Genomic DNA, 18920 nt, shown 5'->3' with positions numbered 1-18920 from the left:
GATAAACAGATACCATGTAAAAGCCCAGTGGGTGTGGTGGTCCATCAGTATTCGCAGCTTAGAGGAGGCAGAAACAAACTCTTGGATCAAGCTGGTTAGCCAGACTAGCCAGAGACAATTCAAGTGGGACAATCAAGACAGACACTCACCATCTACTTCAGATGGCTAATGTGTGCGGATGCATCTGGACACACAAACACATGCCCCCATATATATACCAAATGCACATGTACAGATGTGTGAGAGTGTGGTAGTACACACTGAGTCCACTTAGGAGGAGGAAGCAGGGGGATTAGCAACTCAAGGCCATCCTCTCTTACATAGTAAGTTTGTGGCCAGCCTGGGCTACATGAAACCTTGTCTCAAGACAAAACCAAACCACAGTAAGAGCCAGGTGATAGGGGCACCTTTAATCCCAGTGCTTGGGAGGCAGAACTGCTGAGTTCAAGGCCAGCCTAGTCTACAGAGCTAGTTCTAAGACAGCCAAGGCTACACAAAGACATTCTGTCTTGAAAACCAACAACAACAAAATAAACAACAAAAGAAAAAGTTACAGATGACTCTATGTAACCACACTGTTTGCAGCAGCAACTGGATCACAAACATTCAGGCGGGGAAGCTATACCTACACTGAATGTACACACTTTTCCCTTACCATTATTTTGTATATTATAATACCTATTTATATAACAATTATATTAGGTATTTTAAGTGTTCTAAGGAAGATTTAAAGTATACAGGAGGGCGAGACCAATGGTGCAGGCCTATAATGCCAGCTACTTAGTAGGCTGAGGCAGGAGAATCACAAGTTTAAGGTATGTCTAGGCAATTTAATGCAACATGTCTCAAAATAAAATGTAAAGAAGGCCAGGATACAGTTGTAGAGGCTTGCCTAGCATGCACGAGGCTCTAGCTTCAATTTTCAGTACTGCAAAATAAACATACAGAAGCCAGGCATAATTCTATTACTAAGGCAAAAGCACAAAGACTATGAGTTTGACGACAGTCTAGGCTACACAGTGAGCTCCTATCTTAACAACAACACAAACTATACATGAAGATGCATGCTTTATCACTGACAGACAGGACTATGTAAAGCATATGCTTGAACATTTGTAGGACTTGGGCATCAAGGAGGCTACTGGAACCAAACCCTCCACAGGTACTGATTGAGGGACACCAAACTCTAGTAGGATCATGTGAGAGTATGTAGTTTGGGTTTAAAAAACAAACAAACCAAAGAAGAACAGCAACAAAAGCCCTTACACATGACAAAAAAAAAAAGAAAACATGGGAAATTAGGAGACAAAAATAAACCATACAGGAAGTTTTACTTCTATTTCCCCCGAAAGAAACCCTTCTTAATATTTCATCTATGTCCTTCTCAAGAACAGGACGCCCTGCTTTGGAGTCCAGGGCATGGCTAGTACCTGATGTCCACCCTAAGCTTAGGGTAATACTGAGACACGTATTTCCTGATGAGACTGTAGGACGCTTCTTTAGGCTCACAAAGTCGAGTAAAGGCCAACGGGAGAATATCTTCCAGTTTGACTTGTGGTTCTGGATCCACTGCTGAACCCTTCTGCAACACAGCACCAAAAGTTAATCCTTACACAACAGACAGCTGTCAGCCCACGTTACCTACAACTCCAGGGCTTTCTGCCATCGCTGTCAGGTCAACTGGCAAATAGGCAAGTATACTTTCTCCCATATTCAAATAAATCAGAGGATAAGGTACAGATTGTAGCAATTGTCAGATAATAATTTCAGATTCAAAGAGTAAAAATACACACAGAAATCAAAAGGAATAATTGAGTTATTTAAAGGTTGACTTTCACTCTTCATTTCCAGTAACAAAGAATCAAGTGCAGCACCAGGAAGCATACCACCAAGGCTCATTTTCAAGTGCTATAAAATCTATTTTAAAAATGGTATGAAAGCCAGGTGGTGATAGCACACACCTTTAATCCTAGCACTCGGGAAGCAGAGGCAGGCGGATCTCTGTGAGTTCCAGGCCAGCCTGGTCTATAGGATGAGTTTCAGGACAGGCTCCAAAAGCTCCACAGAGCAACCCTGTCTTAAAAAAAACAAAATCAGTATGAAGCTATAGCTTGTGCTGCATGCCTTAGTCCAGCATTCTCAAAGCAGGAAGATCTCTGCAAGTTTGAGGCCAGCCTGGTTTACATAGTGAATTCCAGGACAGGTAGGGATATGTAGAAAGACCCTGTTCAAAAATAAAATTAAAATTACATTTTAAAAGTTATAAAACTTGCAGAGTTGTGCCAAGTGGTGGTGGTGCATACCTTTAATCTCAACACTTGGGAGGCAGAGGCCAGTGGATCCCTGTGAGTTTGAGGCCAGCCTAGTCTACAAAGCGAGTTCCAGGACAGCCAGAGCTCTTACACAGAGAAACCGTCTTGAAAAACAACAAAAACAAAACAAAAAACCTTTCAGAGTTGTAAAAATGATAAAGACTATCAGGATTCTAATCAATGATACAAATACTATTTCACTTAAAAATTTTTTAGCCATGCTGGGTAGTGTTGGCGCACGCCTTTAATCTCAGGACTTGGGTGGAACAGGCAGGCAGATCTCTGTGAGTTTGAGGCCAGCCTAATCTACAGAGCAAGTTCTAGGACAGCCAGGGCTGTTACACAGAGGAACCTTGTCTCAAAAATACAAAACAAAAAATTTTTTTAGCTTTTATTTGTTTATCAATGGAACTGTTTTGGGTGTTAGTACTTACAAAGAAGAGAAAACAAAAGGAATCTGAGTACAGTTTAGGTCCTGATGGGGCAGAAATGTACTTATATATCTCTTCTAGCTTAAAACATATTTCACAAAAAGTAGTGTAATTCATACAGCTGCCCGTAATTCAATATAAGGCATTGAAGATGATAGGCTTAACAAGGCTGGAGTACTAAGCTTTGCAACCTGGCTGTTCTTCGCACTTATCTGGGGAAATTACTTACAGTGTCTCTAGCCCTCAGTGGAAAGGCTGTGCTTCAAACAGCACTACTCACACAGGCCCTCGATTAATGCTGCTGTCTTCAGGAGTGGTAATAGTACTTCAGCATTCAAAAAGTGCTGCAAACTTACCTTTCTGTTTCTGGATTTCTGAGCTGTTTTCCTTGATTTCTGGACCACAACAAAACTGCCAGATGCACCTTTTCCTTTTACCTAAAGTACATGAGATTTAAGTTACTCCAGGACTGAGTTAGTAACTTCACACTAGAAGGTTATGAGCAGGAGGTAAAATGCTGCTTAACTCTGGAGAGGAAAGAACAATGGAGTTGAAGAGATAAGACACCACACTAGCCCGTCAACCCTGGACAACCCTGTAACTCAGGCTTATCTGATGATCAAATATTTCACAAAAATAAAATCTATTTATTAATCATATAAAAAAGTAATCCCCACACAATAGGAATCACTTTATTCATCAATGAACCCCAAAGCATCCACCACAAAGAACACACTCAACACTATGTACTAAATGAACAACTCATGGAGGGTTCCTAGGCAGAGTTTAACTGTCTATCACAGATCTAACCCCATCACAACCTGTAGAAAGTTATCAAAGAACCTCAGGAGCTTTTGGAATGTGATAAATTAGGTCCTAAGACTAGCTCTTTTTGCTACCATGGGATCTTAATGGTTATTCTTACCACTGTGGACTTCTGAAGAGTACTTGATGAGATAAACTCCATTTTCATCTTAAGGCTGTCATGGTTTTATCCCAGGACAGGGTAATCAGGACCTTATGTGTGCTCAGGCAAGTGTTCTAGCTGGAGCTGCAATGCCTACCCTAAGCTGTTCCAAATCTAAGCAATCCTTTGTGAAGAACTAAGCAAAGCAACACAGATTATGCCTGAAATCAGGGTCATTCTAGTGAGGCTTTAGCTGATGCTCTTTAGCACTCAGGCATTAATAGTTTAGATAATAATCAATTAAGGTGAATCTACTGAAAAGCCAATTTATTAAGCAACCAGTTGAGTCACGTATATTAAGTTTTAGAGGTAACAGACCTAAGACTGCAAACTTCCTTCTGTTACTGCAATAAAGTATTCCTTAACTTTATTATCATTTGTAGAGCTATGTAATTTCAAGCATAATCCAGTCTCCAAAGACCCAACCAACAGTACAACAGGCAGAGAAAAATCACACCATTGTATTGCTCTATTAAGAGTGACCTACAAAGGCAACTGCCATCAGTGTTCTGAGGCCTGTCCTCACATAATAAGACTAGGTCCAGTTGAATTATTTCAGTCATGTACTTACTTTTAAAAGAGAAAAATATACCTAACTTGCTGACACATGACGTATATATCTAACTTACTGATACATGACGTATACACCTAACTTAGCTGATACATGACGTCATCTCACTTTCTACAATGGTGTAGTACCTGTTTGATGACTCCTCTGTTTAGCTCTCTTTTCAGTGCTTGCTTAAGAAGATAGCCCCTTCTCTCCAGATCCAGAGAAGGGTACTTATGGATGATGTACTTTCGAATAGCAACCACTGAAGCACCACTCTTCTGGAAGCATGCCTACAAGATTTTCAAATCATACATATTAAACTAGTTATTTTTTATTAGAGACTGAATCATCTTCAAAATAAGTTCTTTTAGAAATGAACTAAATGGCAAAGTGGTAGGGAAGAATGAACAGTGCTTCAGCTAGCTCAACTGAAGCACGTAAAGGCCGTGGAGAAACAAACAACACTAACAAGTACTTCTGCAACAATTTTAGTTTTGCAAAACCACAGGAACTGCTGGCTATGGTGGCTCGCACCTGTAATCTCACCTCTACAAGGCAGAGGTAGGTGCACTGCTGCAAGTTCAAGGCCAGCCTAGGCTACACAGTGAGACCATCTTTAAAAACCAAAACAAAAAGCTGGGTGGTGGTGGTGCCCACCTTTAATCCCAGGACTCCGAAGGCAAAGGCAGACGGATCTCTGAACTCAAGGTCAGCCTGTTCTACAGAGGAAGTGCCAGGACAACCAGGGCTACACAGAGAAACCCTGTTTCAGAAAAACAACAATCAAAAACTAAAAATAGTCAACCCCAAACCATCTAAATTCTGAGTGGGGCTAGTGCCTGGGCAGGAACTTCCTGGGCTGTATAACTAGAAAAGCACCTGAGCAAATACATGCATCTATCGCTCTTTGGCTGGCAGATGTAAAGCCACCACCTGCTTCTTCTTTTCTTTTTTTGGTGATAGGGTCTCTCTACGTAGTCTTGGCTGCATGAGATTCTTCAAGAGAGGCTATGTACAGGAGAGAGATGACAAGGCTGGAATGCTAGCTCAATATGCTCTTGGACAGGACCTGGACTTGGTTCCCAGCACCAACACAGTAGCTTACAACTGCCTGTAACTCCAATTCCAGGGTGGCCAATGCTTTCTTCAGGCCTCCCAGGGCTCCTGGACACATACGAAGACAATGAACTCCACGGAAATAAAAAAATGAAATAAATCTTCTTCTTTTAAATACAAGGTGGGGGTGGGGGATTTAGGCTTAACTTCCATAAGGCTTGATGTATGATCCCCAGCAGGGGGATACTGAGAAGAGTTACATAATAAAGGCAGTGCAAGGTTAGACTTTCATTTGGTGCTTGTCATGGCAGCAAAAACCTATAATCTTGAAGAAGAACCCCAAGTTCAAAGTCATCCTTGACTATACAACAGGGAGTTCAAGGCCAATCAGCTTGTGCTCCATCAGGAAATCCACCCTGACCCCCTAACAATATCTGAGAGTCACATATGCTAATGAAAGCCAATGAATACACTGAAGTCATAAGGCTATGTAAGAAGGCTCCTTTTTGCAACATTTTGAAAGGGTCAGTGAAGAAACAAAGCAGTAGGATTAGAAGTTTCTTATTTTAGGTATGAAAAGTGTTATACATGCCAGGCAGTGGTGGCACACGCCTTTAGTCCCAGCACTCAAGAGGCAGAGGCAGGCGGATCTCTGAGTTTGAAGCCAGTCTGATCTACAGAGCAAGTTCCAGGATAGCCAGAGCTGATACACAGAGAAACCCTGTCTTGATAAACCAAAAAGAAAAGAAAGAAAATTGCTATATATCAGATGCTCAGCTGTACAAACAAAACTAGGAAATAATTTTTAATAAAAATTCTGCATGTTTTCTAATGATGCACACATCTGTGAAGTGTGTACAGGTGCCCACAAAGGGCATCTGGACCCTGGGAACCAGAATTACAGATAGTCATGAGCCAATCAATGTGGGTGCTAGGAATAGAACCCAGGTCCTCTGTAAGAACAGCAAGTGCTCTTAACCACTGAATCTCTCCAGCCCCTTAACATGAGTTTCAAAAACAAATGTGCTTTCAGGGAATGGTGGGACATGCCTCTAGCAACCCCACCCCACTCCGAAATTGAGGCAGGCAGATCTATAAGATCAGCCTGGTCTACTGGGCAAGTTCCAATACAGGCAGGGCCACGCAGAGAAGCCCTGTCTTAGAAGAAAAAAAAAGTGCTCATCAAATATAATTACAGTAGAAAAACATTTGCCTCCTATGATGTATATCCTTTAGGAAGCAAAGCAGGATTGCTGATGTCCAGACAAAATAAGCTATTTTCAAATAAGGAAAAATGAAGAGGGTAAACCTGAGTTCATTGCTGGAAATAACAACTTGCCTTAATGGCCTCAGTTAAGATTGCATCCATCTTGGGCCGTGGGGAGGAAGCCATCGGTGTTTGTCTCTGGGCCCTGGCTAGCTGGCTGGCAGAAAGAGTAGCCCAGGAAGGTATCGTTTTTTTCACTTTCTTCTCTTTTTCTTTAGACTGCTCTTTCTCACTTAAAAACAAAGAGTTTTCATTATGCAAGATGAACTCTTCAGAGATAGTCAACATTCTGTATTCACAGATCTCACACAGTTGCATTCTGCACCCAAAGACTATATCTCTATCTATCTATCTATCTATCTATCTATCTATCTATCTATCTATCTATCTATCTATCTATCTACACACACACACACACACACACACACACACACACACACACACACACACACACACACACATTAAGGGGCAATAGCATCTGTACTGAACACACAACTTTCTTTCCCACTCATTACTAGTCACCAAGTCACACAGCACAACAACTGTATACAAAGCACCCACAGTGTATTAGGTATTAGACTACACAGGAGGATATACCTCAGTTACATGTAACACTAGACCAACTTACAGGAAGGACTTGAGCATCTACAGATCTTGGTACTGTAGGGGTCTTAGAACCAATGGCCCTCTAACATCAAAGAACAATCAGAAAGAAAAAAAGAAAAGGCCACAGAGGGAGAGCCAGGGGTAAGGGCTGTAATCCCAGCTACTCAGGAATCACAGTGACCCTAGGTTCAAGACTAAACTAGCCTAGGCTAGATAGCAAGTTCCAGGATAGCCACAGCTACAAAATGACATCTTGTCTTGGGGGGAAAGTTTTAATTATTTACATTGAGATGATATATAAAACAAGCAAAAATCTACAAACTATAACATTAAAAACTTCCTGGTACTATAAATGAATCAAGAGGTTCCTCTTAGGTATGAGCTAGAAAGCTGTTTCTCTTAGGAACAGGCAAGAGCAATCACATTAATTGTCACTAAAAACGAAGTGAAAATTCTAGCTGAAGAGACAGTTCAGTGAGAAGAGCACTGGCTGCTCTTCCAGAGGACCTGGGTTTGATTCTAGTCCCTATAAAATGACTCACAGTCATCTGTAATTCCATTTCCAAGGGATCCAACACTGTCTTCTAGCTTCCATTAACACCAGGCACACACATGCACAAACAGGCAGGCAAAACACCCATACACATAAAAAATATATATAATGGTAAAAATAATAAAAATTAGTAATCACTACAACAGATGCAATGGGATATGGAAAAAGATCTTAAGGTCCTAAGTATATAATTTTAGCATGTGATGTCTCAGTCCCCTAAACAGTAAAACAAGATCAACTACCTTCAAGAATAAAAAGTAAAATAAAGAATAAAAAAAATTTGAAGCCCGGCAGTGGTGGCAACATGCCTTTAATCCTAGCACTCGGGAGGCAGAGCCAGGCAGATCTCTGTGAGTTCAAGGCCAGCCTGGGCTACAGAGTGAGTTCCAGGAAAGGCGCAACGCTACAGAGAAACCCTGTCTTGAAAACAACAACAACAACAACAAAAGAATAGGTATAAAATCACCTCTTCTTAGCTAGGGGTTGGTGGCCCATGCCTTTCCTCCCAGTACTTGGGAGTATGGCAGAGGAAGGCTGATCTTTGTGAGGTCAAGGCCAGCCTGTTTTACATAGTGAGTTCCAGCACAGCCAGGAGTGTTACACAAAGAAAGCCTGTCTCGAAAAACAAAAGGAAAACCAAAAACAAACCAGACAAAGAAAAAAAATGAGAATAAGAGATTTCCTGAGTAGCACATGGGAGAAGTGTAATTATTACTACTCTGGTTATACAGGAATTCTTGTTTGTGCATATGTGATGTGGGTGCTCACAGAGGTCAAGGTCAGTACTGGCTGTCTTCCTCAATTGCTCGCAAACCTTTTTCTTTTAGAAGGAAGCTAGGCATATGGTGGTAAATACCTGTAACTCAGCACTGGAGATGCAGAGGCATGAGGTTCATGATTGCAAGTCTGAAGCCAGCAGAGTTGACATAGTGAGTTCTAAGTTAGCCAGGGCAACACAGTAAGACTTGCTCACAATGTGTCTGTCCCTCCTCTGCCACCACTGCACACAGATATAAACCAACCGCAAATCTTACTTCCAGAGCTCAGTCACCAGATAGAGGGCTTATGCTGCTCTTGATGTGACGTGACTGAGTACTCAACAAGCACACACAAACAATCCACTGCTGGCACAGAGGCAGGAACAAATGGTGAAGTGTCTTTCAAGTCAGGTTTTTGTAGTTACTTACCATTTCTTACTGAGTCCATCAAAGCTTAAAAAGTATCAAATGTTCCTTTAATGCACAAAGACATACTCCAAAGCAAACAGGAAATGCTTACTCAGACTACCATGCTAACTAACCACTACCAACTCTAAAAGGCATAAAAGTGCATAGGAAAACCTGATCAAACAGTAATTTTAAAAAGCAAATAGTACATGCCCAGCACCAACGGCTTGTTCTGTACACTCACAACCTGACTGCAGTCTCCACACAGCCTTCAAGTATAAAGAGCGAGAAAGCAGGACCCTTACTCCTTTTTGGTTTCCTCAGGAGACTTGTTCTCTTCCTTCTCTTCAGTCTCAGGTTCCCCCTTGGGCTGCTCCGCCTCACTAGATGTAGCAGGTGGCGTTTCATTCTCTTGTTCTTCCACAGTAGAGATAGATTCCTCTGAACTTCCATCTGGTTCTAAAACACAAACCCCCCACCGACCCGGTAGTCAATAAAAGTCACAGACATGTTACTTAACAGACCTGCCAACTGTTCAAATTCACAGACACATTCCAAAGTCAATCACAGCTGTGGAGCAGGAGTGTCACTGTTATACGACCCTCGCCTGGCGCCCTCTTCATCCTGTTAAGTCATCTGAGCTGCCAGACCATTATGTGAGAAATACCCACGACTGCATGAGCTAGGCAGAGGTGAGGAAAGGAGTTTCAAGGTCACACTTGTCTACACAGCAAGTTCCTGGGATCGCTGTGTCAAGCCCAAACTCTATCTCAAAACAGAAAAAATATTTTAAAAGAAGTAGAACCTAAAATTTGGACATAATTTCTGAAAATTCATGATGGAACCTGGATCAGCTACTTCTTATGAGTGAGCAAAGAATGTAAGGGTTTGGTTTTGGGGGCAGTGTCATGCTATATAGCCCTGACTGGTCTCAAATTCAAAACCACCTTTCAGTCTTCACAGTACCACACTTCATTCTACCACATGGCCAGAGATGCAGTGGTAATCAACTCACCTGCCCACATCACTTTTTAAATTCTGACTCTCACATTCCTTATTACACCTTAGGCATGGATGCCCAAACGGGGTACAGCACTTTAAGATTTTGAGACAAAATCCAGGTTCAAAAAAAAAAAAAAAGCCCAGACAGGGAAAGAATGGTATGCTCATTTTGGCAAACCCAAGATATAGAAGAAAAAAAGGAAAGGGATAAAGAAAGCAAGCAAAAAGATCACATGACAAAGACTAACAGGGAGCCAGAAGAGGAGGCTAGAAAGAGCATGAAGGAACAACATTTCTCAGGCTGATGGGCCTAGTTTTCTGTCCTCCACTCTGTCCTCCTACCTGACCGGCTCATCTCTCTCCACTAACAGATCACACCCACGTGTTTCCCTATGGCCTCCTGATGATCCCACTGCCCATCCTAAAAGCCCAGGCCTTCCTGAATTAATTCCAGAGCCATCTCTCCCAGGGCATTATTATGTCTAAAATGTCACACCAATTGCTCTTCATTTTTGTTTTCAATTCCAAGAACATTACATTTTACTTTCTTAAGGCCTTCAAATAGAAAATGCACTCTTTACCCACAGGGTCCAGCAGGACATACCAACATCTACTACTTCTCTCTTCAAATACTCTTTAACACTGCATTATGAACACGAGAATAATTAAGTTCAAAAAGATTTATGGAATACTTCAAATTGGAGTGTTCTGTCTTTTTAAATTTACTTTACTTTACCTGGCTTTTCTTCCTCCCCTTCAGCAAGCTTGCTTTTGGGTGGAGTTTCCCGGGTAGAATTCACAGCTCGTCGTATTGGCATGGTGCTATCCTCTGCCTTCTAAGAAAACAGATGCCCATAATCACACAGGATAGAGTTCTCTTCTGTCTCTCTCAAGGGACCTAACTGGGTGTTAAAGATGTAGGAGAATTCTTCAAGTCAACTCTAGGATCTGATGCAAATTACTATTAACGAGTTAATTTTAAATGAAAGATGATTTTAAAAATATTCAAAATATTTTATTTTAGACAGAACTTCAAATGGAAAGTTATAGGTAATCTGGAATCAATTTAGAAGGTTGAAAGTTTTATAACAAATTTGAGGGGAAGGGGAAGACGAACAGAACTTTGTATCTATGAAGAACCCAGCAGAGCCTGAAGTCAGGGATTGATCCAAGAGTGAGCTTCAAGAATGCATCAGCCCCTACCTCACCTAACTTGTCCGCGTGGATCAGCTGAGCTCCTACTATAAGTGGGAGTGCTTTAGGATGGACGAGTTCACCTTGAGACATATCAGTCGCCATTTAAAATAATTTCTAGGCCTGAACACTGGTGACACTCTGAAGCCTCTGCTGTTAATCACAAGGGTTTTTCCTAATGGCTTCAGTGTGGAGAGTCAACCTAAAGCACAGAAAAGACTTGGTGTGAAGATCAACAGAAACAAACTAAACTAAAACGTCTCAATTCAATATTCCAAAGGGAATAAATACAACTAAAACTTTACGTTAGATGACTTAGTTATTACTAAAAAAGACAACATTATTAACATATCAACAATGTAAAGCAATGACTAAGAGGAATGCGTAAGCCACAGCAGCTTTGCAATTTCCACAGGAACAAAGGCAGCAAGGACAAGGGTGGGCTAAGGAACCTGACTCCAACCCCTCTTGCCATCCATCTGGAATTCAGGAAGGAGACTAAGCGCAGGTCTAGCCAAGAAGCAGTTTAGTAAAGATGATTTTTGTTATCATTCTTATGGGGTCAAGAAAATTAACTGTAATCTTTACCTCTATCTCCATTAGAGAGTAAAAATTTTCCCCTCATTAAAGGGAAAACTGAAGGGTAAAATTTCCACTGAGAGGCCGGGCGTTGGTGGCGCACGCCTTTAATCCCAGCACTCGGGAGGCAGAGCCAGGCGGATCTCTGTGAGTTCGAGGCCAGCCTGGGCTACCAAGTGAGCTCCAGGAAAGGCGCAAAGCTACACAGAGAAACCCTGTCTCGAAAAACAAAAAAAAAAAAAAAAAAAAAAAAAAAAATTTCCACTGAGAACCTAACACTGAAGAACCTCCAGAGCCAGGGAGGTGAGTTTAGATCACCACCTAGACAACAGAGTATACATCCAAGATCTTGTCCTAGTGTAACATAAGCAAATGCACACAGAAAAAAGAGCATAATCAAATAGCCACAGAGAAAGTCAAGCATGGTGGCACATGCCTGCAATCCTAGAACTCAGGAGGCTGAGGCAGGAGGCAATACATACTGAATTCTGAATTCTAGGCCATCGTGAGCTAAAGGATGAAATCTTTTCGTAACAAGTGAACAAACAAGCAAACAAAATCGCAAAAAAACCCTCATGCACTCACCCAAATTTACCTGATCGTAACACTCCTGAGCCTTAAAAAGGAAAAAAACAAAAACAAAAAACCACTAATGGGGGGGGGGGGATGGTTCAGTGGGTAAAGTGTTATGAAAGCATGAGGATCTGAATTCCATCTCCACCACCCATGTAAAAGCTGCATGTTTGGTACCCATCTGTAACCCCAGCACTGGGAGTATAGACAGGCAGATCCCCAAAGCTCAACAGCCAACCAGTGAAACTGAAATGGTGAGGTTGTGGTTTCAGTGTGAGAGACCCTGTCTCAAATTATAAGATGGAAAGCAACTGAGGAAGACTCCTGTCTGTGACCTCTGACCTCCACACATGCACACATATGTGCACAGCATGCACACAACTCTAATCTAGGACCCTGATTTTTTTTTGGTTTTTTGAGACAGGGTTTCTCTGTGCAGGTTTGCGCCTTTCCTGGATCTTGCTCTGTAGACCAGGCTGACCTCGAACTCATAGAGATCCGCCTGGCTCTGCCTCCCGAGTGCTGGGATTAAAGGCGTGCGCCACCACCGCCCAGCTGGACCCTGATATTCTATAATAAAAATTCCTTAGTAGAGGAAAATGGTTATTTAAGTGTTTAAGAATCCATGCTCATGAGCAACTAACAATGATGGGGAATAATTAATTTCTTCTTTAATCTCTAACTTTTTAGAAATCTAAGACCTTTTATCCTGTTATGTAATAGTCCCAGGCCACAACAAACTAGGGTAAAATTTTAAAACATTAAACAGAGTGCTTTCAGTTAGAGAAAAATCTTCTGCAAACACAGGTGGCAATTCCATACTTCTCTATCAGTTGCAAAGAGAGCTGAAAGAATGCAAGCTCGGACAATGCACTCAACTATAACCCCCAGCACTATGGGAGGCTGAGACAGGATGATCCGGAGCACGCTGGGTCCTACTACCTCAATCTGCCCACTCCCCAAACATACAAATATCTTATTGACAACAGTGAATTAGAAATATTTACAAAGATTTAAAATTCCTAACAGCCCAAAGCATGCTGGATATGGTGGTGCACTTATTTAATCTCAGCATTAGGGGGTAAAGGAGCAGAGGCAGAGAGATCTTTGACTTTGAGACCAGCATGGCCAACATAGTGAGTTTCAGGACAGCTAAGACAGCCGGGGCTACACGGAGAAAACCTGCCTCAAACCCCATCCTCCAATACCCCTTAAAAAATAAAATAAAAAAGGCCAAGATGGCTCAGGACATTACTTGGGTTGTTTGCATGGGGATTTCAATGCAAACAAGCAGTATTTATGTAGCAATGTGCTTCCCCTGAAAATTATAATTAAAACTAAGGCAGTATTTTCCCAAGCAAACACGATATAGAAGTAAAACACTATGATCACATGATCCTTTGTAAAGTGGCAGGGCTGATGAATTCTTCCTAATGTACAACATCACTAGGTGGGTGAACATGCTATACAGGAAAACATACAGAAACACACAAAGCTCCCAAGTACAGTATCCATCCACATGGTTAAGAGAATCTACTATTGAAGGTTGTCTCTGACCTCAGCACAGGCATGGTGTTGAGCACATTCCCCCCGACTCAACACCCCAAATAAATGCATGTAATAAAAAAAAGTCATAAAACACCTATAGTTAGGGGCTGGAGAAATGGCTCAGCGGTTAAGAATACCAACTATTCAAGTTCAATTCCCAGCACCTACATGGCAGCTCACAACTGTCTGTAACTCCAGCTTCAGGGGATCTGACACCTTCACATCAATGCACATAAAATAAAATTAAAATAGCCGGGTGGTGGTAGTGCATGCTTTTAGTCCAGCCTGGTCTACAGAGGGAGTTCCAGGATAGGCTCCAAAGCTACACAGAGAAACCCTGTCTTGAAAAAAACCGAAAACACCTATAGTTATTTGGGGGAAATATTTAAAAACATCTGCCTCAGCTCTTAATTTCTTTACTAAGGGCCATAGAATGCTAACCCATAGTATTTTTTGTTCTGTAATAGGTTAATAAGTTGTTAAATTCATTTTTTGTTTGTTTTTGATACAAGGTTTCTCTGTGTAACCCTGGCTGTTCTGGAACTCGCTCTGTAGACCAGGCTGGCCTCAAGCTCATAGATATCTACCTGCCTCTGCCTCCTAAGTACTGGGATTAAAGGTATGTGCTACTATGCCCTGCTTAAATTCACTTTTCATTAACAGCTAACAGAGCCAAATAGATGGTCAGTCAGGACTGTTCTAATTAATATTATCAGCGTACCTTGTAATTGAACTTTTTTTTTTTTTTTTTTTTACAGCATTCTGATGAGATCTTTCAGACAGCTTAACTAGCTCCCTGATAGGGATTTTCGTGGGGAGGGGGGGAGAGGGGGGTTCCTGTAGCCCAGGTTGGCTTCAAGCTTGCTACGTAGCAGAGGATGCCTCTGAGTTTCTAATCCACCTTCCCAATGCTGGTAGTACAACTGCATGCTACTCTGGAAATGAGGCAGGTATTTTTTTTACTGAGTAATGGATACAAACGGAGTGCCTAAAACACAGCAGGGTCAGAATGGGAGTTTAAAATGTATTTGCCAGAGAATGAAAATTATGTTTTTTAACATGTGGAAACCAAAATGTATTTTCACCTGTGGCTTATAAAGTTCTCCTGTGGCCACGAGTTTTTTGGGTTCTTTTTAGTTGAATGTTAGAATAGTAACAGAGATTTACTTTTGACAAGCTAAATGCCTAAGTTGTTTTATTATAGGCAATAAAGGACTTGCAGAAATAGAAAGCCCAATTCCATGGTTGTAGTTTATTCCATTATAAAGGGCAATATGTCTAGGGCTGCAGCATGTGTCTCAAACTACTGCTATCCTTTACAATTTGTGTTTTTAGAAAAGGGACCAGCATCTCATAAGTTACCACACACTCCATACAATACACATACTTTCTAATGTCACTAATAGAGAGCACTAAATACCTCCAACAGCTCAGTCTGAGTTTTCTCACTACACTCAGATAAACCATCGTAATGGCTGGCAACTTTTCCATCTCATAAATCAGCATGCAGTGATGTCTATCTTGACTGGGCCAGACGCCGATGATACAGGACTGACTCCACATGTTGGAGTTAAGGCTGGCATCGACATGGGCTTCAGTAACTTCCTAGTCAACTTCCAGTCGTCCATCTTCCAAGTTAATTTGAAAACTAGGGCCAAAACCCCAATCTTCAAGCTGTTACACATGAGGTAACAACACTCTGAGGTAACAACAGTTCACACCAATCCCCCCAAGCACTCGAAAAGAGGAGGCTGAAACAGGAGGATCACAAGGCAGCAGTGAGTACAGATAGGGAGACCACCTCTAAAACAAAACCTGAAATAAGCTTTGAACAAATTACGGTGAAACTGAAAGGGGTACGAGCGTTTTTAAAAGCTTGTAACCGTTTTATGCCTACGCTGACTAGGGAAAAAAAACAAAAACCGTAACGCATTTCTAATCACTTCTAGGCCTTTAGGATAAGATCAAGTGAAAACGACTGTCACTCTAAGATGCTTGCGCCTGAGGTCGCAGGTAAAATAAAAGACTCGCTCTCCAAAGCAATGGACAGTGGGAGAAGTGCAGTAAGAAACCGCAGACGTGACAAGCGATTCAGGCTGTGCGGGAGGGCTGAGCCTCAGGGGCGTGAAGACTGGCTAGGTCTGGATCAGCTCGGGCCCGGGCAAAAAAAACTGACACTGACAACCCTAGCTGCGTGGGCCTAGGGAGCGCCCTGGGGCTGAAGGAATTGTAGGCACGCGGGGACACGGAAGCGCAAGGCCGTCATGGCAGCGATGGCAGCGGCGGCGGCGGCGGCAGCAAAGCGACAGCGCCCACAGAGGATGAGCATCGCCGGGAGGAGCAGCGAAGACAAAGGCGCGAGCGGTCGCGTGACACAGTGGCGGCGGTGGCGGTGGCGGAAGCGCAGAGCGGGGGAGCGGGGGCCGGGACCTGCGCGGGGCTGCCGGGGGCGGCAGCGGCGGCTCGGGGCAGTGACCGCTCCGCGCTCCGATCCGCGGGGGACTCGGCAGCACCCCGCGGGGCCTCAGCTCCGCACACTCACCACTGGGAGCTCCGTAATGGCGGCCGCGGCCGCGGCGGGGGCGGAGAACCCGGAGGGGCGGGCCCGCCGCAGCCAGTCACTACCGCCGGCATCTTTCGAACCGGCTGGAAGACCGTTGAGAGTGGGCGGAGGGGAGGGCGCGCCGGAAGTCGGGCCACGGGCCTCAGAGCATGCGCGAATTCGCAGCCAATAAGGCGCCGCGGGGCACGCCGGCGCATGCGCGCTGGGACGCGCTGGGGGGGGGAGCACGACCAGGGAAGAGCTGCCCCTCCTCCCCAAATCCAAACAAAACAAGGGCGGGAGCGCGCGCCGCAGGGCCCCGGAGGCCTGCGCGGCAGGGGCAGGGGCCAGGTGGCAGGCGCGACGCGAGAGGGCGCAGCGGCCGCGGCGGGCGGACAAAAGGCGCCGGCTCCCCGGCCCCGCGCCCCGCCCCCTGCGCCCGGGCAGCAGTGGCGTCAGCGCCCAGGCCGGAGGCCTCCGCCACTCGTGCCGGGGGCCCGCGTCCAGTTCTCTCGCGCCAGGTCCGTCCCGCGTTACCTCTGAGCTCCGGCGACCCGGCGCCCGCGTCCCACACGGCCTCTCAGCGTTGCCGCCGCCGACCGCCGACGCCGACTCCGACACCGCTGTCCTCCAGGCCGGGCACCGAGCTCTGCCGCCCCGCCCCCCTGCCCGCGGCCTCGCGCGCGCGCCCCCGCGCCGGCCCCGCCCCCCGCGCGCTCCCTCGACGTGGGTCCCGGGCGGGCGCGCGGGGGCGCGAGAGGGCGCTCGGGGACGGCGGGCAGGGGGGCGGGCGGCGCGGGGCGGAGCGCGGCGCGGCCGGGAGCTTCCCGGCTGTGTCCTGCGCATTCGGTGCGTCCTCGGTCGCCGACCCAGGGCCCTTCGTGTCTGGGACTCCAGCCTCCCTTAAACGGCGCTAGACTAAATACCATCCACCATCCTGAGGACTGGCGGTGTAGTGACCAAGGACTGGAAGATGGTTTTCTCCATCGCGAGCCTGGTCTGCCCGAGCTTCCCGATCGGCACTTCCCTCCGAAGAGAAACCACGGAACTAGGAGGAGGGAGATGCCTTTGAATTGGCACTTTACGTTGGGATCCGCTAATTCGGGCAATTTATACACCACCGCTGTTGAAAACGAATTCTTGCAGCTGGAGAAGTAGTTCAGTGGTTAGGAGTGCTTGTCTAGTATGAAGAAAGCCTTGAGGTTCCATTCGCCAGCACCTCACAAAGACTAGTGTGATGGCGCAGGCTTGTAATGCTAGCATTCAGTAGGTAGAGGCAAGAGGATCAAAATGTCAAGGTCATTTTAGGTACGCAGCCAATTTTGAGGCCCGCTTGGAATGCATGAGAGCTCGTTGAAATACGGAAAGGGAAGTAAAGGAAAGATGGTAGGTGTAATTCTTCAAAGCCAGTTTTGGAAAGATCCAGTGTGTGTAAAGTAGCGTGAGTCTTGTGGATATGGAGCTAGTAGCTGATGCATTGCGCCCGAAGCTCACCCGGGCGGACCACTTTCTAAGGGCTTATTTAGGAAACCAAACACTTCCAGTCCTCTGACCCTGCCATAGCGGCCAACACTCCAAAAGTTCTAAGTCGATTAAATCTCCACCATTAAAAATTCCTCCCTGGTGAGTGTCAGCACTGGTGACATTACCAATTCCCTGGGGAGATCGGAGTTGGATTTATGAGTTGGAGGAGGGTGGAAAACGATCAAATATATGGTATGAAAAAAAAATTTAAATAAAAATGTTAAAGGGGGAATTTTGGTCATTTTGAGGGATTGTTTTCTTAATAATTCTATTCCTTTTAAAATCCTCTTTAAAATGTTTTTACTCATGTATATGGGTGTATGCCTGTTTGTATGTGTACCAGTTGTGTGCAGGTGTCTGAGGATTGCACCCCTGGGAATTGAGTTACAGTCAGTTGTAACTGCTGAGAACCAAACTAAAGTTCTCTACAAGAACAAGGGACCTAAGCCACTGAGACACCCTCCGTCCCCTATCTCACTTGTGGTGGTTGGAAAGAAAATGGCCCCCCAAGAGTGGCACTATTGGGAGGTGTGGCCTGGTTGGAAGAAGTGTGTCACTGTGGGGACAGGCTTTTTAGGTTGCTTTTGCTCAAGCTTCCCTCGGTGTGTTAGTTGACTTCCTGTTGCCTATAAGATAATGACTCTCAGCTTCTGCAGCATCATGTCTGCCTGTACACCACCATGCTCTCCACCATGTTGATAATGGACTGAACCTCTGAAACTCAAAGCGAGCCACCCCAATTAAATGTTTTCCTTGTAAGAGTTGCCGTGGTCATGGTGTCTCTTCACAGCAATAGGAAACCTAACTAAGGCACCACTTTTATGTATTGATATACTTGAAAACTTCCTGCATTGGTATGTGTGTGTCTTTGAGACAGGCTCTCTCTATGTAGTCTTATCTGGCCTGGAACTTACTATAAAGACAGGCTGGCCTCAATGTCATCTGCTGCTTCCTTCATTTTTAAGTCCTTCCTCATGCAAGATGATTCCAATAAGAATTGGGCAGCATCTCCACAGATTTATATCTAAAGTTTAAAATATATAATTA

General features: G+C 44.4%; 1 protein-coding gene across 15 annotated transcripts in view; it reads right to left on the bottom strand.

Moving 5' to 3' along the window:
• Positions 1–17036, bottom strand: part of Hp1bp3 (heterochromatin protein 1 binding protein 3) — a 30159-nt gene extending 13123 nt beyond the window's left edge. The window contains exons 1-8 of one of the 15 annotated variants that reach the window (XR_013049418.1): positions 16887–17024; positions 11117–11309; positions 10650–10749; positions 9217–9370; positions 6659–6818; positions 4410–4553; positions 3100–3180; positions 1431–1582 (exon numbers count right to left, since the gene is read on the bottom strand). Coding sequence is in view for 14 of the 15 variants with exons in the window: in XM_076565504.1 (XP_076421619.1) it covers positions 1431–1582; positions 3100–3180; positions 4410–4553; positions 6659–6818; positions 9217–9370; positions 10650–10749; positions 11117–11212 (887 nt within the window). In the remaining variant the exon portion in view is untranslated. Of the gene's footprint in view, positions 1–1430; positions 1583–3099; positions 3181–4409; positions 4554–6658; positions 6819–9216; positions 9371–10649; positions 10816–11116; positions 11310–15227; positions 16121–16237; positions 16515–16886 lie in introns of those variants that run through there. The other 14 variants (XM_076565504.1, XM_076565507.1, XM_076565510.1 and 11 more) reach the window with 14 other exon arrangements.
• Positions 17037–18920: the final 1884 nt, after the last annotated feature.

Source organism: Peromyscus maniculatus, chromosome 2 (genome assembly GCF_049852395.1).
Source record: "Peromyscus maniculatus bairdii isolate BWxNUB_F1_BW_parent chromosome 2, HU_Pman_BW_mat_3.1, whole genome shotgun sequence".
Classification (NCBI taxonomy): Eukaryota; Metazoa; Chordata; class Mammalia; order Rodentia; family Cricetidae; genus Peromyscus; species Peromyscus maniculatus.
This window is presented reverse-complemented; position numbering and strand designations above follow the sequence as displayed.